Below are 20,003 nucleotides of genomic sequence, written 5' to 3'. Positions count from 1 at the left end.
AAAATTAACATATTCACTCGCAAATAACTCGAAAAGTATTGACTTGGCGAAAAAGCTCTATAGAACAAAAGTTACTTAAAATTAGTCAGTTCACCCATTTCCGGACTTATTTTGGACATATACTTTTTCACCCCCAAAAGGGGGTGAAAGTCACCCCCAGGGCAAAAGCACACATCGGCACAATATCACTTTTTTTCATTGACATGTAAGCTATACGTATGCCAAATTTCATATCAATCCAAGCGGTTCTTTAAAATTTAGAGCAAAAACAGTGCAAGAATGGACTATATCTGTAGATGTAATTTTTGAGGCTTACGATCGATGTATGATTTGTTTTTAGAACATTTATCGGACGGGCCTCAAAATATTACACAAAACACTAAAAGACTAAAAAATCACTAGAATTTCACTAGATTATAAAAATAAATTTATATCCACTAACATAACAAATTTCATAGCTTTCCAATATTTTCAGGGGATTTCCCTGGTATTTGATTTATTCAGGTTCAAAAGTAAAAGACCTTGAATAATTATGCTGAAGTAATCATTCCAAAATAATATTTACAAAAAGTTTAAGTCATCTGATTGAAATAGATACGAAAACCGTCAACGGTGTGATCTTTTTAGTCATCTATGGATTAAGTTGATAATATGTTTATGTTATATATGTTTATGATTAGGTATCAAATTACGATTAATTACAAATTTCTGTGGGATTTTTATTTCAATGCACAGCAATTATTAAACACTACAAGGACCTATCAAATGAATTACAAACGTATTACTAATAAAAATAATTTTTTTTTTGTAATATTCCTAAGTATTACTAAGTGTTCCATGATTCATTATGTTGAAATATCCAAGACTAATTTAGTAGGCGATATTTTCAGTTTATACTGTTTTTACATTCGTTAAAAACCGTTTTATAATAAAAATCATTATTCGAATATGTTGCATCTTTAAATTCATTGATATATATTTTAACTATTTTCCGAAGAAAACTGTAACATATCAATTTTTTTTAAATGACTCATTATTTCAAAAACCGTTTTGTTTCATAAAGATATTTAGGCATATTAAGAAATAATAATTTATTTACTATTTTCAATGCTATTTGCAAATATATAAGTTCACTTACGGGGTCTTCTATTCGCATTTAATACTAAAAGGTACCTACTCTTTATTTCAGTCGGTAAGATACACAGTTTTTTAGAAAAATCGATTTGAAAACTTTTCGTATTTGAAATGAAAAATTTTTGAATTTGAAATACCTAACTAAAAAATTCACAAAAACGGTGTATTTTACCGCCATAAAGCAATAGTAGTTGTAGTACTAGAATATATAATTTAATTAAGCTCTTGAAGGTCTAGACACAGACGCAGTGAACCATCTGGCTTCTCAACTATAACTGTATTATTAACCCATTCACATGCTTCTGTTACTTTGGATATAATATTTCTACTTTCTAATTTACCTAATTTCTCTTTTAGATTATTTTTTATAGTAAACGGTACTCTTCTAGCTGGTCTAGCTACTGAAACACTATCATTTTTTAATTGTATTTTACAAAAACCTGCGAATATGCCCATTTCCTCAAATACATCTTTATATTCTAGTAATAATTGTCCCTTATTAGTATATTCCTCACCAACATTCACACTCTTTGTTTCTTTAATTAAAACAAAAGGATAACATATTTTTAAACCCAAAATTGGCTGGACTTTTAAATTTACAACTATAAATTCTAAATTATAATTCCTACCGTCTTACAATTTAGGGTAATTTTCATTAAAGTTTTTAAACGTGTACCTCCATAAGCTTCTAACATAGTATTACACTTTTCAATTTTGTACTTACTGTTTCTGAATAAGACATTTAAGGTATCCCTAGGTAATATATTTACTTCTGATCCAGTGTCCATCTTGAACTCAATGTCTTGATTGTTTATGTTGACTACTTCGACACATTGATTACGATTTCTACTGTTGATTGCTCCAACTCCTTTCACGCTATGCACAGGTACGTCATCATCTGTTGAATAGCCATCTCCATCAATATTCTTGTCATGTCTTCTAATTTCTTGAACTTTTTTTAACACTTTGCCTTTTATATCTTTGCTGATTGGACATTTCAGCAAAACAAGCATTACTAAAGTGATTTGCTCCACCATATACAAAGAAATTTTTTCCAGACGCTGGGCACTGGGCAGCTACATGTTTACGTTTGCAATTTTTACACAGAAATTTCAACTCACTTTGTTTATTTTTTACTGCATTTACTTCCAAACTTTCATTGTTTCTTACAGATTCGAATTGCCTTTTTGTTATTTCAGAGTTTCTGCATATCTCTATTGCTGTTTCAAGCGTTAAATTTTAAGCATTTAATAAATTTTCTTGAACTGACGGATTATTTGTTCCTAAAACTAACCTATCTGTCAAAACTCTGTCCTATTGGGTTTCATTTTCACAGCTTTGTATCGACTTTTTTAGATCACTAAGATAACTATCAAAAGGTTCATCTGCAGCTTGGATTCTTTTATTAAATACAAAACGTTCATATGTTTTAGTTCTTCTGGGAGCACAATAATTCTTAAATGCTGATATGACACTATCAAATTTAGTAGGTTCTGGTATTTTGAGAATGTTGTAAATATCAACTCCTTCTGGTCCAATCATATTTAAAAACAAAGCAATTTTACTCTATCGGCTTTGTCATCGTTCTGAGTTGCACTAAGATACATTTCAAAATTTCGATAAAACGGTCTAAAATTTGTATGAAGGTTTCCCTCGAATTTCATGTATGCTGGCACTTCTTCTTCCAATATGGATAACTGTACTTTTGGCTCTTATACTGACTACGCAATGTAATAATAATACTCAGGTATTCATTAAATAATATTATTTAATAAAACTAAGATTTTCAATCTCTATGTTATAATATGTTCTAACAGTTTTCGTTACTATACTATAATACTAGTTTTCGTTTTTATACATAGTAACGTTCTGGAGGTATTTAAAAAAACTAGTTAAAATACGTCATCTTTAAAAGAGTTCTAGATCCCTTCGGAAGCATTTTCGGACTAGGTGAATTAGGTTAAATTGTTTTAAAATTATCTGAGTAATCTCCGGTCTTCATTTGCCAGTAGACTTTCTGGATACCCTGTATATACATATACAGGGTGGTTCATCTTATCCCCTCGGTCTCTGTACGGAAAACCACTTGATATTTAAAAAAATTTCTTTAGAGAAATATACAGGGCCTTTAATACTACAATCCTAAAAATAATGTGAATTATACAGGGTGCTCCAAAAAAGAGTGGTATACCAAAGTTATATTTTTTCTTATGGAATGCCCTATATCTGATGAAATTATTAAATTGACCTTAAAAAATAAGCTATACTTTCATAAGGGTTCCCTATACCTAAATACAAGGTGTTTTGACTAATTTCGATTTTTATAAAAATGTAAGGTTTTAGAAAAAAATAAATATCTACGAATTTAAAAATCAGTAACAAATTCTTTCTTGGATCTTAATGACAGACTATTTTGTTTACTTAAACAAATGCTTACTGCAACAAAATTTTTTACAGGGTGGTCAAAATATGAGGTTGTTCTATTAACAAATTCAGGCTGTAATAACTTACTTATTTTAAATGGAATACCCTATATCTTACTAGTCTATCGCGTAGAAAATGTACTTAGCTTTCAATTTATATTAGAGTTTCCTATACCTGTCTTTTTACAGGGTGGTCAAAATATTAGATTGTTCTATTAACAAATTCAAGCTGTAATAACTTACTTATTTTAAATGGAACGCCCTGTATCTTACTAGTCTATCGCATATAAATTTACTTAGCTTTCAATTCTTATTAGGGTTTCCTATACCTATCTACCTTCATTTTTCAAATATTAGAATTAAGTACCTATGTTGTGGTTATGTACCGGGTGTCCCAATAAGAATGGTTCTCGGCCATATCTCAGGAACCGTTTATAGTAGAGCTTTGAAATAAAAAATTTTATAACAAAAGTTGCCTCAGGAAAAGCCTGGAAATTATTTTCATAATTGTGGGACCACCGCTAGAGGGCGTAATTGAATATCAAAAATTAAAAAATCTAAATTATACAAAATTTTCATACTGAAGGGGCACTGGAAATTCGATCGTCGTATTCTTCATAAAATTCTACGCATATTTGATTTGACAAGTTTAGGTCTACCTTTCGAAATAAGAGGTGGGGGTGAGTGGGAACCTTGTTATGAAAAATTGGCTGTGAGTCCGGTTCTGCTTAATCAAATTTTGCAAACTTGGTCTTGTTGAAGGCAGATCTTTTTCGTCAATGTAAAAGTTATGATTTTGAACCAACTTACTGAGTAATATGCCAACTAGAAGGCGTTATTTATTTTTTTTCAGAAATCTAGTGTTCCTTGGAAAATATTAAATACAAATATGCATTTTTAATACCATATTACAAAATTAGACAAAATTATCAACAGAATAGCGAAAACCGCATGTTAATACCTTTTTTCTATCTCGAGATATCTTACAAAACGTGTAAATTTAAAAACATAACTGTTACTGTCACCGGTAAACGAAATTCATTAAAAGTAGTGTGCTATGGAAACAACAAAGAAACATTTTCCAGCTGTCAACGTATATTAGGTCTTTTCAACGCTTCTCATTTGTTTCGAGCCTCGTTCACATCTCGTATATTAATATTACACACGGATTATACGGCATATGACAGAGGCTCGAAACAAATGATAAGCGTTGAAAAGCCCTATTACAAAGAAATAAAAACAACTATTTAGTGGTGACATAAACTTTCAAATTTTTGCCCATCATTTTCGTTGCAAACATTTACTCTTTCAAGAGTAGATTGAACAGCAGTCTCAATTTCTGCTCTCGATATGCTTTGAATAGCGTTTAGTATTCTCTGGATAATGTATTCTAGAGTAGTATATGATGGGCAACAATTTGAATATTTAGGTCGTCACTAAGTAGTTCTTTTTGTTCTGTGTTATATTTAATTTTAATAGTATTGTTTCTCTTTATATTGTTGTTTTAATTAATTATATTTTTATACGCTGACATCTGGAAAATGCTATTTTGTTTTTTTCCACAGCACACTACTTTTCATTAACTTAGTTTACCGGTGATAGTGACAGTTATGTATAAAATTTACACGTTTCTCGAGATATCTTGAGATAGAAAAAAGATATCGACATGCGGTTTTCGCTATTCTATTGCTAATTTAATCTTATTTTATAAAGTATGATTAAAAAGGCATACTTGTATTTAATATTTTCCAAAGAAAACTACATTTCTGAAAAAAATTAAATAACGCCTCCCAGCTGGCTTATTACTTATTAGGATGGTTCAAAATTATCACGCTTACATTGAAGAAAAAGATTTGTCTTCAACAAGACTCAGTTTTCAAAATTTGATTTAGCAGAACCGGACTTACAGCCATTTTTTCATAACAAGGTTCCCACTCACCCCCACCTCTTATTTGCAAAGGTAGAGTTAAACTTGTTAACTCAAATATGTGCAGAATTTGATGAAGAATACAATAATCGGATTTCCAGTGCCCCTTCATTAGGAAAATTTTGTAAAATTTAGATTTTTTTATTTTTGATATTCAATTACGCCCTCTAGCGGTGGACCCACAATTATGAAAATAATTTCCAGGCTTTTCCTGAGGCAGCTTTTGTTATAAAATTTTTTATTTCAAAGCTCCACTATAAACGGTTCCTGAGATATGGCCGAGAGCCATTCTTATTGGGACACCCGGTACAACACATCACTTACACCGGCAATATACTTAAATATCTTAGTCAAGATCCTTTCGTTAATAAAAGTCACATTTTTATCATTTAATCACGCAGAGTGTTCTTATTCTAAATGACACTCTCGAATACTCGATATTGAATTCTTTATAATGGAAGATATTTAAAATCTCTTCAATTCCATGTAAACATTCTCAATGCACATGTTATTTTGTAAATATAGATTCCCACGTTATTCTGTAAATACCAATTTTTACATAATTTTGTACAATAGGCTCGTTTTCTTCATAGTAGCCATTGCATTTAATTGTTTGTAATTGCGATCCAAAGATTCAAACAAAAAGGGGTGTTCTTAAATTTACTTAATAACCGTTGGTTTAAGATATGGAAAATACTTATACGGAATGAAATATAATTTAAATATCTTCCAGAATACGGCATCTAATATAGGGTATGCAATTTATTATAAACATATTATTCAATGTCACATGTAGGCCAAAATCAACTAAAATAATACGACAGTCTGTGTGATTACATGATAACAATGAAAATTTTATTAATGACAGTATCTTGTCTAAGTATATTGCCGGTGTTGGTGATGTGTTGTACATAACCACGACATAGATACTTAATTCTAATTTTTAAAGCTTACAAATTAGGAAATCTTTAAATTTTTAAAAAATGAAGGGAGTTAGGTATAGGAAACCCTAATAAGAATTGAAAGCTAAATACATTTTCTACGCGATAGACTAGTAAGATATAGGGTGTTCCATTTAAAATAAGTAAGTTATTACGGCTTGAATTTATTAATAGAACCATCTCATATTTTGACCATCCTGTAAAAAGATAGGTATAGGAGACCCTAATACAAATTGAAAGCTAAGTAAATTTTCTACGCGATAGACTAGTAAGATACAGGGTGTTCCATTTAAAATAAGTAAGTTATTACAGCATGAATTTGTTAATAGAACAATCTCATATTTTGACCACCCTGTAAGAAATTTTGTTGCAATAAGCATCAGTTTAAGTATGCTAAATAGTCTATTATTAGAATCCACGAGGGAATTTGTTACTGATTCTTAGATTCGTAGATATTTATTTTTTTCTAAAACCTTACATTTTTATAAAAATCGAAATAAAACAAAACACCCTGTATTTAGGTATAGGAAACCCTTATGAAAGTATAGCTTATTTTTTAAGATCAATTCAATAATGTCATCAGATATAGGGCATTCCATAAGAAAAAATATAACTTTGATATACCACTCTTTTTTGGAGCACTCTGTATAATTCATATTATTTTTAGAGTGTAGTATTAATAGCCCTGTATATTTCTGTGAATAAATTTTTTTAAAATATCAAGTGGTTTTCCGTACAGACACCGAGACGGATAAGATGAACCACCCTGTATATATTTAGCGACAAGTATGTTTTTAGCTTTATTTACGGATATACTTTTCCTAGTTAATCTTTCCATAAGTTGGCGACAGCAATAAAAAACCTTTTCCGCTTACTTGGCTTGATACCTCTACTTTATAGTCTATAAATAGTATGTAAATGTTAAATTTTTGACCCGCAATAAAAAGGCTAAAGACCCCTGTACACAACGACTTATGCTAGTCCACTACTGCCTTTTGATTAGCTCGCCACCAATGGGCGATGCTGCCTAGCATGGCTCATTGTGGACTAGAGTCTCAAAAACCTTTTTTATATTCTTTTATTAACACGTTTACATTTAACCCTCCGTTAGTCGCTAGGATAAACGGAGCATCAAGAGTCGCTACGGTGTCAGAGACCGACAATTTAAAAAAATAGTTATGTATTGCTATAAAATTCATACAAATAATTTATATTGTGTATATTAATGACTGAAAAATATTTTTGAAAATGTTTTATTGAAAAACAACAGATATAAAATGAAAAACCCTAGTATAACAATATACACTTGTTTTGTAATATAAAAATATTCGCTAGGAACCATTTCCCATAATTCCAACAAACGTTTTTGTTCGGCTTCAAAGGACATCTATAAATAAGATTTGACCAAAACTTACCGATAAAATGCAATAATAAAATGCTAAATCTTTACCTGAACTGCAAGTTATGCCAATAAAGTAATAACCACACCGTTAGTCGCTACGGAGTCTTGCAACGAAAATAGCTATAAAACTCGCACAACTGTACCCAAGTAGGTAAGAATGTATACTAACACGAGGTTAGTTGACAGGAAGAGGTACAGAAAGTGGCGATAGAAAAAACCAGTTATTTTGTAAATCCCGAATGAATAATTCTGTCGTCGGTGTGTGACACCGATAGCGACTAACGGACGGTTAATTAAAAACAAATACCTTTTTACTGAGCTCTGTAAACCAGTGAATCTCCAATCCATCAAAACTGTAGGTTCGCATAATTTTTACGACACTTGACAGGAAAGGTTCTATGATTTGGTTATTTGTAGAGAGCCTATTGAAAAATAAGTTACCAGATTCATCAGCACCAATGTTGATCATCACTTTTAAATCTTTATTTTTCTTTTTAAAATCCATCGTCATTTGAAGTAAATCTAAAAGGTTGTGTCCAAAAAACAAATTAAAAAATATTTAAAAAATTATATTTCAATCTCGTTAGCAAACTGTAGTGATAACGCTCACTTGACTGATGTAACATGAAAACCATATTTTGCTTTTTGTCTTGCTCATATCTCAATTATTATTTTATGGATGTTCATTAACCGTCTATCGATGGCTTAGTGTGAAAACCTCGTATCTCATTTTTTTTTCGAAAATGAGATTTTGGTGGTTTTAGTTTGAAAACCTTGTATCTCACGATTTACAACTGTTAGAAAAAATCCAAATACACTAGACTATTTTCTACAGCCGAAATAAGAAACCACGTATATCAATTGCTCTCTTGATTTAGTGTGAATACCACGTATATTTATAACCAAGACTTTGTTACTTAATTTGGAGTATTTGTTTGAGAGATTCGACTTGGAGAAATGTTTTTTGAGAACAGTAAAAGCTAGTCCTGCATACAGAACCATTTTATGAACCTTAAATCAAAAGATTTGTACTGTATCAACCTAGTATTTGGAGGTGTACAATAAGCTATGAAAAATGAAAACCTCGTAAATAATAAAAAACACAACATCATTTAAGATGAAAAACACGTATATCAAGATATACGAGGTTATCATAGTTACTTGGGCAAAGGCTCTATATATTGCAAGAATATTTACGTGTTTTTCATAGTTAATATTTGTATTTCCAATTTAATAGCGACATTTAACACTTTTAGCTCTGGGCCAATATCAGATATTTGTCTCAATGTGCTCAAATTAAAATTATGTAACGGTAATTTTTGTTTTTAGGTTCTATTATGCAGAAAATCAGTTTTTTGCCTCTCCTGTAAAATTGTAATTTAATGAGATACGAGGTTTTCACACTAAGCCATCGCTATGGTAAATAATATAAGCGAAAGAACAGAGACTTGTCTTAAATCAGATTTTGACTTAAATGGTTTTGAAACAATTTTGTTGATCTATACTCTTCCAAAACTATTTTCGTGTAGGTTTTGTCTTATAAGAATTAGACTATTAGACGTAAAATTTAGACGCACTCTACTTTTTAATCACCTGGGCACTATCAGAGCTGTTCATCCCCTTGTTTCGTGGATATAGCCAGTGCTCTTTCTAATAACGCTATCTTACTGAGATTGTCATTGGAGCTGTATTTATTCTTTTAAAACTCACCAGGAAAATATATTCCTGTAGCTGGCTGTATACCATAAATCACAAAAAATAGTAAAATTTCGGAATGTTTTAGAACGTTTTTAGAATTAAGATTCCGTCATCTTCCGTCATCAGTGTTTATCACAGCTCACATTACATGTTTTCAGCCACCAAGATATATGGGTACAAACCCTTAAATTGTTTTAAAGTTATAAATAGATTACATTATAAAAATGTATACCATTTTTATTCATTCAGTTGCGGTGCGTAACCAAAACTGTCTTAATTTTTACTCAGATCAGAGAGTGCAGCCAGCACTCTTATCGACGATTTCGCCTCTTGTTAGAGGTTCATCAGAGACTGCATAGGCTGCTTTTCTCTGGCCCAGGTAAAAATTTTCGACATATCCATCTCCCACCGCAACTGACGAGATGGTAGTAGGTGCCTAGCGGCATCTGCTAAATAAAAGACTAAGTTTTTCAACATAATAAAAATATTTGTAAATTAAATATTTTTAAAAGATTTTTAATTGAAAAACTTTATTGGCCCATTTCCTGGTGACAACCTCCAAGGCTTCTACAATATGCAAGCCAAATGGATGCTGCAGTGAAGACTAAAGGGAAGGAATTCTACACTATGCAATTCACAACCCCCGTCTGCAGCGTGGTAAAGTTCCAACGGAAAATGGACCTAGTTACTCTATAGGAGTAATACTAATATAAAAATAAAAATGTATACCATTTTTATTCATTCAGTTGCGGTGCGAAACCAAAACTGTCTTAATTGCAGCATCCATTTGGCTTGCATATTGTAGAAGCCTTGGAGGTTGTCACCAGGAAATGGGCCAATAAAGTTTTTCAATTAAAAATCTTTTAAAAATATTTAATTTACAAATATTTTTATTAGGTTGAAAAACTTAGTCTTTTATTTAGCAGATGCCGCTAGGCACCTACTACCATCGCGTCAGTTGCGGTGGGAGATGGATATGTCGAAAATTTTTACCTGGGCCAGAGAAAAGCAGCCTATGCAGTCTCTGATGAACCTCTAACAAGAGGTGAAATCGTCGATAAGAGTGCTGGCTGCACTTTCTGATCTGAGTAAAAATTAAGACAATTTTGGTTTCGCACCGCAACTGAATGAATAAAAATGGTATACATTTTTATTTTTATATTAGTATTGCTCCTATAGAGTAACTAGGTCCATTTTCCGTTGGAACTTTACCACGCTGCAGACGGGGGTTGTGAATTGCATAGTGTAGAATTCCTTCCCTTTAGTCTTCACTGCAGCATCCATTTGGCTTGCATATTGTAGAAGCCTTGGAGGTTGTCACCAGGAAATGGGCCAATAAAGTTTTTCAATTAAAAATCTTTTAAAAATATTTAATTTACAAATATTTTTATTAGGTTGAAAAACTTAGTCTTTTAGATTACATTATATTATAAAAATTGATGAGATGTCAGAAATATTTCTGGATTAACTCCCGGCATCACACAACATGAATCAATAGGTATAGTATTGCACTTACAACACAATATACAATACTGGGATTATACCTCAAGAGTGACTGTTGTCTACATTCGTTACACTGCCAAAGAAATACAATGCAAAAGAATGTTCAGAACATCGAACAATATCTTTAATGAGCATCTACTAAAGATATTTCTAAAAATCATCCAAAACCGAGGTTATCAAAAGTTGGAGTCAGATATTAGTAATACACAGATGGGGTTCATAAAAGGGCTAGGTACTTATAGTACCCTCCTCTATTTATAGTAGTTGTTATGTTATGTTATATATCAGGGTTGGCCAAACTGTGGCTCGCGAGCCACATGTGGCTCTTTGAAGAATTATTTGTGGCTCTCAATAAAGGTAACTGAATTACAATTTTTGTGTTTCAAAATGTCCTGAATTGCTTAAGAGTTAAGCAGAACATAACTATTAATGACCACAACTTCGAAGTAGTAAAAGAGTTTAAATATCTAGCGGCGGCAATCACAGATGACAACCACAATGAAAGAGGTCTCAGCAAGGATAGCTGCGTGGAATAAAGCATTATACTCCCTATCATCATTATTAAGATCCAAGTTGCTAAAAAGAAAATTTAAAAGACTGTACATTCCAAAATTATTCGACCACTTTTTACATATGAAAGTGAAACATGGAGTCTACATCAGCGGAAAATAGATAAGCTGCTGGTGTTTGAAAGGAAAGTTCTCAAAATGATATTTGGCCCTCAAAGTGATGAATTGACAGGAGAGTGGAGAAAGTAACGTAATGTTGAATTGGTGACTGTGTATGGTACTGAAAACATCGTCAGACATATAAAAGCTAAGATAAAATGGGCAGGTCATGTGGTAAAATAAGAGGAACACAGAGTGTTAAAGACAGTGTTTTTTGAGAGACGGTAGATGATAAGTAAGCCGTCCCAGAAAAAGATGGAAGGATGACGAAAAATCGAAATATCCTGAATTAGTAAAGGCTACTTGTAGATTTATTGGCATAGTTGAAACAACGAATTGAACCAATTTATTTCACTTTAAAATTCATGTAGTCTAAACAGTAAGAGAAAAATTTAATCCATTTTTTTACACTACTTTTTATTTAATTGTTTAATTGTGGCTCCCGAATAATTTCAAATTTTGAAAAATGGCTCGGACTTAAGGAGTTTGGCCATCCCAGTTATATATAGTTATGTCAGTTCATATTTAATTACTTGTCAAAATATATTTATCGAAATATTCTACTTATTCAATCTGAATATATAATAAATTGACGACGAGGTAAATCAGTGAATAACCAGATTTTTAAATTACATATCAAAAATGGATCTAGATCAATTTAAACAATTTATGATGGTAAACCAAGAAATTTTAGATCAATTGCATAAAATTTTGGCAAGTACTTCCAATTCAAATAATACTAATCATTTTATACCTCTATTCGAAAATGTTGATGAACAAAATTTGCTTTAGAGTTACTATTGAATTCTATTGACTCTGCAACTCTGAATCCAAAGAAAAATATTTTTTTGTTGCAGCATAAATTTCTTTCCTTATATCAACAGGGAAATCAGTCAATTTCAGAATATACTACTGCTCTAATACAAGCTACTCTTGAATGTAAATTTATCTCTACGTGCAAATGTCAGGCAAACATTTCTGAACATTTTTTACGAGCTCAGTTTATTCGAGGCATCAAAGATAATTTAATTAGAGAACGTCTTCTGGAATCCAATGAAAAATCACTTGAAAAATTGGAAGAAAAGGCTTTAATCTTAGAATCTTCAATTATCGCCAGTAAAGAATTTTCATCAAGTAACAATTATTTAAAATATCAACCAAATTAATCAATCTAGACAGAAAACAAATTCAGCGTCTTTAGGAAGCGTTCCCACTCTAGATCAAGAATCAATTTTCAAGAATTGGGGATAGACAATCGATGTTTACGATGTGGTCAGAAACATCTTGTTAAAAACTGTAAAATCAATCCTCAACGACTTCAGTGCAAAGGTTGTAAAAAATATGGTCACGTCATTTCAGTCTGTATTTCAACGCATTTAGCAAACAAAGATAAAACTAACTCGACCCATCATCTAATTAATGAATATCAACCATCAACCAGCGATACAGAACCAGAGGAAATTTTTTGGCATTAATATAATTGTAGATATTTATGAAAATCAATCTTACATGGATGGTCAAAAGTTTTTTAAACTAACTAAGAAGTAAAACTTCACTTGTAGGTAAATGGTATATAAATTTATTAAATTTTTTATCTAAAATGATCCAAATTGAATTGAAGTGGGTACATCTATAGTACAAAGATCACACAAACGTTTTCGGCCCAATCAGTCCATCATCAGGTAGAAACCTAAAATAAGCAAACCACTGTATTAAAAAGGCCAAGATGAAATTTTGACTGTTTGAAAGTTAGGAAAATTAAAACATATGGTTACTTACTTTAGATCCAAAGTATTTGGAACTAGCTACATAGTTAGGTCAAAGGACCTTAATATTACAATTAGGCCTACAATTAGGCCATTTCTGCTACAACAATGTCGACAATAAGTCGATGTTTAAAGAATTTAGAAATGTAATGGTACTATAGTGTGGTTTTCATCTTGGCTTCAAACTGACAGACTGAAATATGACATTGAACGAATATTTCATATATTCATATTTCAGTCATATTTCAGTCTGTCAGTTTGAAGCCAAGATGAAGACCACACTATAATACCACTACACTTCTAAATTATTTAAACATCGACTTATTATCGACATTGTTGTAGCCGAAATGGCCTAGTTATTGTAATATTAAGATCTTTTGACCTAACTATGTAGCTAGTTCTAACTACTTTGGATTTAAAGTAAGTAACCACATGTTTAAATTTTCCTAACTTTCAAACAGTCAAAATTTCATCTTGGCCTTTTTAGTACAGTAGTTTGCTTATTTTAGGTTTCTACCTGATGATGGACTGATTGGTCCGAAAACGTTTGTGTGATTTATGTACTATAGATATACCCACTTCAATCCAATTTGGATCATTTTAGATAAAAATTTTAATAAATTTATATCATTTACCTACAAGTGAAATATAACTTCCTTAGTAAGTTTATTATTATGGTATACAGCCAATGAGAGGAATCTTTCCTTTATATCTCAAAAGTTTTATGTGACAGTCCTTATTAAAAACAAACCGGCAACATTTAAAGTTAATTCTGGAGCAGGATTTACACTCATCTCAGAATCAAAATTTAAAGAACTAGATCTTTATTTACCACTTCAAAAACCCGATATTGGCTTTAGATCATACACAAAAAACGTATTTTATCCCCTGGGGAAAGCAAAAACATCAATACAGTATCAAAATAAAATTTCAACAGAAGAATTTCACGTAGTTCCTGATGAATTAGACTCCTTATTAGGGCGTGTATGGATAAGACATTTAAACATTAACCTTCAAGACATCGATAGCTCAACAGGAATCAGACAAATCAAAAATATACCGGCTAATGAAGAAGAATTTGTTCACAAATATTCAGACATATTTGAAGAATCAATTGGACTTGTATCAAATTTTAAAGTAAATTTGCAACTGCGTAAAAATGCCAAGCCAGTCTGTTTTAAAGAACGAGATGTACCGTATGCACTTAGGGAGAAAGCTGAGAAAGAACTTGACAACTTAGTAGCTTAAGGAATTATATCGAAAGTCAACCATAGTGATTGGGGTTCACCACCGGTTGTTATTCCAAAAGCTTGTGAGACTTTGTGTAGATTACAAAATTGGTGTTAATGAGAGAATTGTGTCCGCAAACTATCCAATCAGAAAAATCGAAGATATATTGAACAGCTTAAAAGATTCACGATATTTTTGTCGATTGGATCTGTTCAAAGCATATCTTCATTTAGCAGTAGACGAAGAGAGCAGTATTATCCAAACTATATCAACACATCGAGGAACATATCGAATGCATCGACTGTCTTTTAGAATTAAAACTGCCCCTTCAGAGTTCAATGGAATTATTGATCTAATTCTATCTGGTCTATCAAAAACTCACTCATACTTTGATGACATAATTGTTCATGGATCAAGTAAACAAGAATGTCGACAAAATCTTGACGCATGCCTTCAACGACTAAAAATGTTCAATCTACACCTTAATCGCAAAAAGTGTGCTTTTTTCGACACCAGTATAGAATATCTTGGTCATTTTACCAAGCACAACGAAATTTTAAAGTCTCCAAAAAAGATTCAAGCTATTCTTGATATGCCACGACCCACAGATGTGGATGGAGTTCGAAGGTTTCTTGGTATGGTAATGTATTATACCCGATTAATTCCTAATGATTCAACTAAAACGTACCCTCTACGGAAACTTTTACAGAAAAGAGAAAAATTTATTTGGAATAATTCATGTGAAACAGCTTTCAACAAATTACCTTGCGAGTTTCAAGTTTTAATTCCATATGATCCAAGTTTGTCCGTAGTATTAGCTTGTGGTGCAAGTCCAACCGGTGTTGCAGGGATATTATCTCATGTTATTGATGGGATCGAAAGACCTATCGCATTTGCTTCAAGATATCTTACCAAATATGAACAAAATTATAGTCAGTTAGACAGAGACGCACTTGTAATTATGTTTTCAGTAAATCACTTCTTCATGTATCTTTTTGGGCGTAACTTTAAACTCATCACTGATAACAGCCCTCTAACGAGAATTTTTCATCAAAATTAAAAATTACCTTCAATGACTTCTGCTAGACTACTTCGATATGCATCATTTTTATCAGAATTTGATTACGAAGTCGAATACAGAACATCTTCTGATCACGTTAACGTCGACTGTTTTTCTAGAGCTTCTATCAATTAACCTTCATCTTCTTTAGAAAAAATTCTTTTAAAATATAGAGCGACACCACTTTCCTGTGGAAAATCACCAGCTGAAATATACCTGAACAAATGTTTAAGAATCAAACTCGACGCACTACGTCCACCAAAACTTAGCAGATCAGAAAATCAACCCAATGGTGCAAGACAATGAAATGTGGGGGGGAGAGTACAAGTACGGTATTACCAAGGTAACCAGGAACTTTGGAAATTTGTCACAATTGTCAAAAAGTATGGATTGTTACATTACCAAGTTCAACTTGATGATTGCTATTGTTTAAAACGTCACATTGACCAAATTCGTAAAACCATGGTACCTAAAAAGAATGTAACCTTTGTAAACGAACCAGAAGTAATTCATTATCAGCCACAGTATCAAGAACCCCCCCTGCATCTTCTACCATCTCTCCAACCTCCAGTCCATTTATACCCAAATCTTATCAACGAAAATGTAGATCCAATGATAGAACCTAATCATCCTGATAATGAACCGGTACCCATTAATGAACCTGCTGCGGTACCCATTAATGAACCTGCTGTTAGAGAACGTAATGATCTTCCACAGTTAAGAAGATCTGAAAGGATTCAACTTTTAAAATCAAGATTTTAGATTTAGGTTTTTAATTCTTTTTTATTCTTTAATTCTTTAATTTTTAATTCTTTAGAGTACGCCACGATAAGCTAGGAGACATTCTTGAAAGAAAGGACATAGGTAATAAAGATCATCGAATAATTCTCAATCTAGATTGGAATCAAAAAGCTAACATAAAAAAGAGATATCACAAACAATATAAATAAATAAAGGAGTACGACACGTATGCATTTTGTTACCACTGCTATTTAATGCATATAGTGAAAGCTTCTGCCAGGAAGCCCTTTTGCAAGCAAACAAAGGAATTGTAATCAATGGAGAGGTTTTAAATAATATTCGACACGCGGACGACACTGTACTAGTTGCAAGAATAGTAGAGTAATTACAACGACTACTTACAAACATAAATAAATATTGCTTGCAACAATTATGGCATAAACATCAATATAAAAAAAAAAAACAAGTATATGGTATTCAGTAAAAACATGACACAACCAGCATATATTATTATAAACGGCATTCAAATTGAAAAAGTATCAAGTTACAAATACTTGGTAACTGGAAACGAAACTGGAGACCAAAACAATAAAATAAAAAGACGTATCGAAATTTCCAGAGCCACCTTCATAAAGATGAGAAAATTCTTCTGAAACAGAGATATAACCATCCCTCTACGATCAAGAATGCTAATAGGCTACTTATTTAACACGCTATAATACGGTGTAGAGGCCTGGACTATCAAAAAGAATAACATAAAAAATATTGAAAGTTTTGAGATGTGGTGCTACCGTCTAATGCTGAAGATAAGTTGGATTGAAAGAGTCACAAACCTTGAAGTAATACGAAAGATACGAAAAGACCCAGAAATTTTGTTAAAGTACTAGTACACTTTAGAAGACGAAAAATAAGCATTTTTTGAAGATTTCTTTTCTCAGAACCTTTAGTAGAAATGAACATAAAACTTTTTACATATTAATAACTAACTCTTAGACAATACAAAAAATATATCTTTTTTTATTTATGCAAATACACTAATATTGTAGAGGGCACCAAACTCGAGGCCTCAAAAAAAAGTAGTTCCGATGGCGCACAGTTAATCTCAGGATTGGAATCTCTGAAACAAAAAAATCGTACGTCGTTTGAAAAAGGAAGGCTTCTTACGAGACAATTTACCGCCTTTAGTAAAAAATTCCGCAAAGAAAATATTTTACGAAGCTTGAAAAATTTCCCCGGTTTTCTTCAGTTTATCATGGGTTAAAAAATATTTATTTTTTATTTTTTGGTCAAATTGTAGTAAACTGTCAGGTAAGAAAACTTCCTTTTTCAAATGCAGTTCGATTTTTTTGTTTCAGATATTCCAATCCTGAGATTAACTGTCCGCCATCATGTTTTGAAACCTCGACTTTTGCGCCCTCTACAATATTAGTGTACGAGCATAAATAAAAAAATATATATTTTTTGTACTCTCTAAGAGTTAGATATTAATATGTAAACAGTGTTTTGTTCATTTAGAATAAAGGTTCTGAGAAAAAATTATTGAAAAAATAATTATTTAGGTCTTCTAAAGTGTACTAGTACCTTAACGACAAAAAAAGTGAAGAAAACGAAAGGACATAAATACGCATTATTTCAAAATATAATGTAATGAAAAATGGTTGCGGAATTTGAGAGAGTGGTTTGAATGCACCACTAAGGAACTCTTTAGGTCAGCTGTAAGCAAGGTAAGGATAGCCTTGATGATTTCCAATGTCCGATAGGAGTGGCACAAGAAGAAGAAGATCACATCATGACTATCCCCATGCTAGTTGAACCAGCATTTCTCCATGCTAGTTCAACCAATATAGAGTTGAATTTTGTGTATGATATCATTGGCAATATGAGATGTAATAATCATTTTTGTTGTGCTATAATTATAAAGTTTCATACTAAATACCTTACCTAGTCCACTTTCCTTCAGATCCAACTCTCCGCTTGAACTAAGGCCAATATGCTCGTATATTAAATGTGTGCATAACCTAGGCTCAAAATCTTCTAGATGTGAGCCATTATATGCCATCCATCTAGCGTAATAACATATCATTTTTATTTCGTTCTTAATAGTTGGAATAGGAGTTGGCTCTTTTGATGTAATTTCAGATTTTGGTGTGGTAATCCTACTTCTAGTTGTTGTCGTCGGTGCATGTTCTATTTTTGGTTTGGATTTGTATAATGTATTAGAGACGTACACAGACTTTTGCTTAATGTCTGTACAAGAAGGTGCAGAATTACCATACACTCCATTGCGACAGTATCTGAAAGTAGTGAGACCAATATGTAAATATAAGAACAGTTTAATGAATATAACTATATTATGTATATATCGATGAAATGTCCACCATCTAACTGCCAGACCTTGTATATTACTGGTGCACTTAATAGTGCCACTTGAACCACAAAATAATAAACACTACTGACGGCGTCACACAGATAACACACAATAAGCATGGGGGCGCGACTTTTGTGAGAACTCAAACCATAGTCTGTCTCATCTGTGGGAACAACGAATGTAAACTGAATAGAGATAGCAACCACTAAGATCGGAAAATGCATAGTAACCTCGGTATGCAAGCCCCCAAAACTAGCCTTCTATATTTTCATCCCCAACTAACTTCCAATCACAACCCTCAGTTTATACTGGAAGACTTTAACAGTCACAGTTTACCCTAGGGATATGCAGAATCGCACGCAAATGGAAACACTGTAGAAGCATGGGCTGAAACGAGTTTCCTCACGCTAATCCATGATACTAAACATTCACCTCCTTTTCACAGCAAAGTTTGGAGAAGAGGATATAACCCGGATATCTGTTTTTAAAGTAATGACCCCGAAGACCGATGTACCAAAGTAGTATAAGGCTTCATACCAAAAACTCGGCATAGACCATAAAATTGTCAGACTACAAGTCATTCCACTCAGAAGGAGATTTAACTTTAAAAAGGCAACCTGGCAAAAGTATGCAAACATGCTTGATTTTGAGCTGCTACGTGTTGAACCAAAAGTAGAAAACTACGAAAAATTTCTAGAGGCAATAAAAATGTATCTAGAAAAGCTATTCCTAGAGGAAGTAGACGACAATATTTTCCCGGGATGTCCAGTGAGTCCAAAGAACTAATGAGAACATACGAAACCCTCTATTAACTGACCATTTTAGCTAAGAAACGGTTGACTGCGGAGCAGTCTAGTAACTATAGGACACTATAACTATACGAGGTACTATACTGGTGCAAAATACAAATCTGTACGTTAGAATTAAAAGGGCGGAATTCACTTTCAGTTTGTTTTGCAGTAGATCAAAATTAGTGCTCTTAATTTTAAATGTTTTTAAAATCATCAAATGATGTTGCAGCTTTAAGATTTAAAGGAAAGTGGTAAAGCATGCTTTTTATTTTATTTTACAGTAACATAATCGGCCTTAAGGTGTTTTGTATTGAAATAATTCTGTGGTACTATATCAATAAAAAAATAAGG

At 32.2% G+C, this 20,003-nt stretch overlaps 1 protein-coding gene across 3 annotated transcripts in view; it reads right to left on the bottom strand.

The window, feature by feature from the left end:
- LOC126885068 (uncharacterized) overlaps positions 1–20,003 on the bottom strand; it is a 205,823-nt gene that overhangs the window by 44,448 nt on the left and 141,372 nt on the right. For all 3 annotated transcript variants that reach the window (XM_050651498.1, XM_050651500.1, XM_050651499.1), the window contains 2 exons: positions 18,435–18,787; positions 8,135–8,349 (listed from right to left, as the gene is read on the bottom strand). In XM_050651498.1, coding sequence (XP_050507455.1) covers positions 8,135–8,349; positions 18,435–18,787 — 568 coding nt within the window. The remainder of the gene's footprint in view (positions 1–8,134; positions 8,350–18,434; positions 18,788–20,003) is intronic.

The sequence above is a fragment of the Diabrotica virgifera genome, chromosome 5, assembly GCF_917563875.1.
Source record: "Diabrotica virgifera virgifera chromosome 5, PGI_DIABVI_V3a".
NCBI classification, from domain to species: domain Eukaryota; kingdom Metazoa; phylum Arthropoda; class Insecta; order Coleoptera; family Chrysomelidae; genus Diabrotica; species Diabrotica virgifera.
This window is presented reverse-complemented; position numbering and strand designations above follow the sequence as displayed.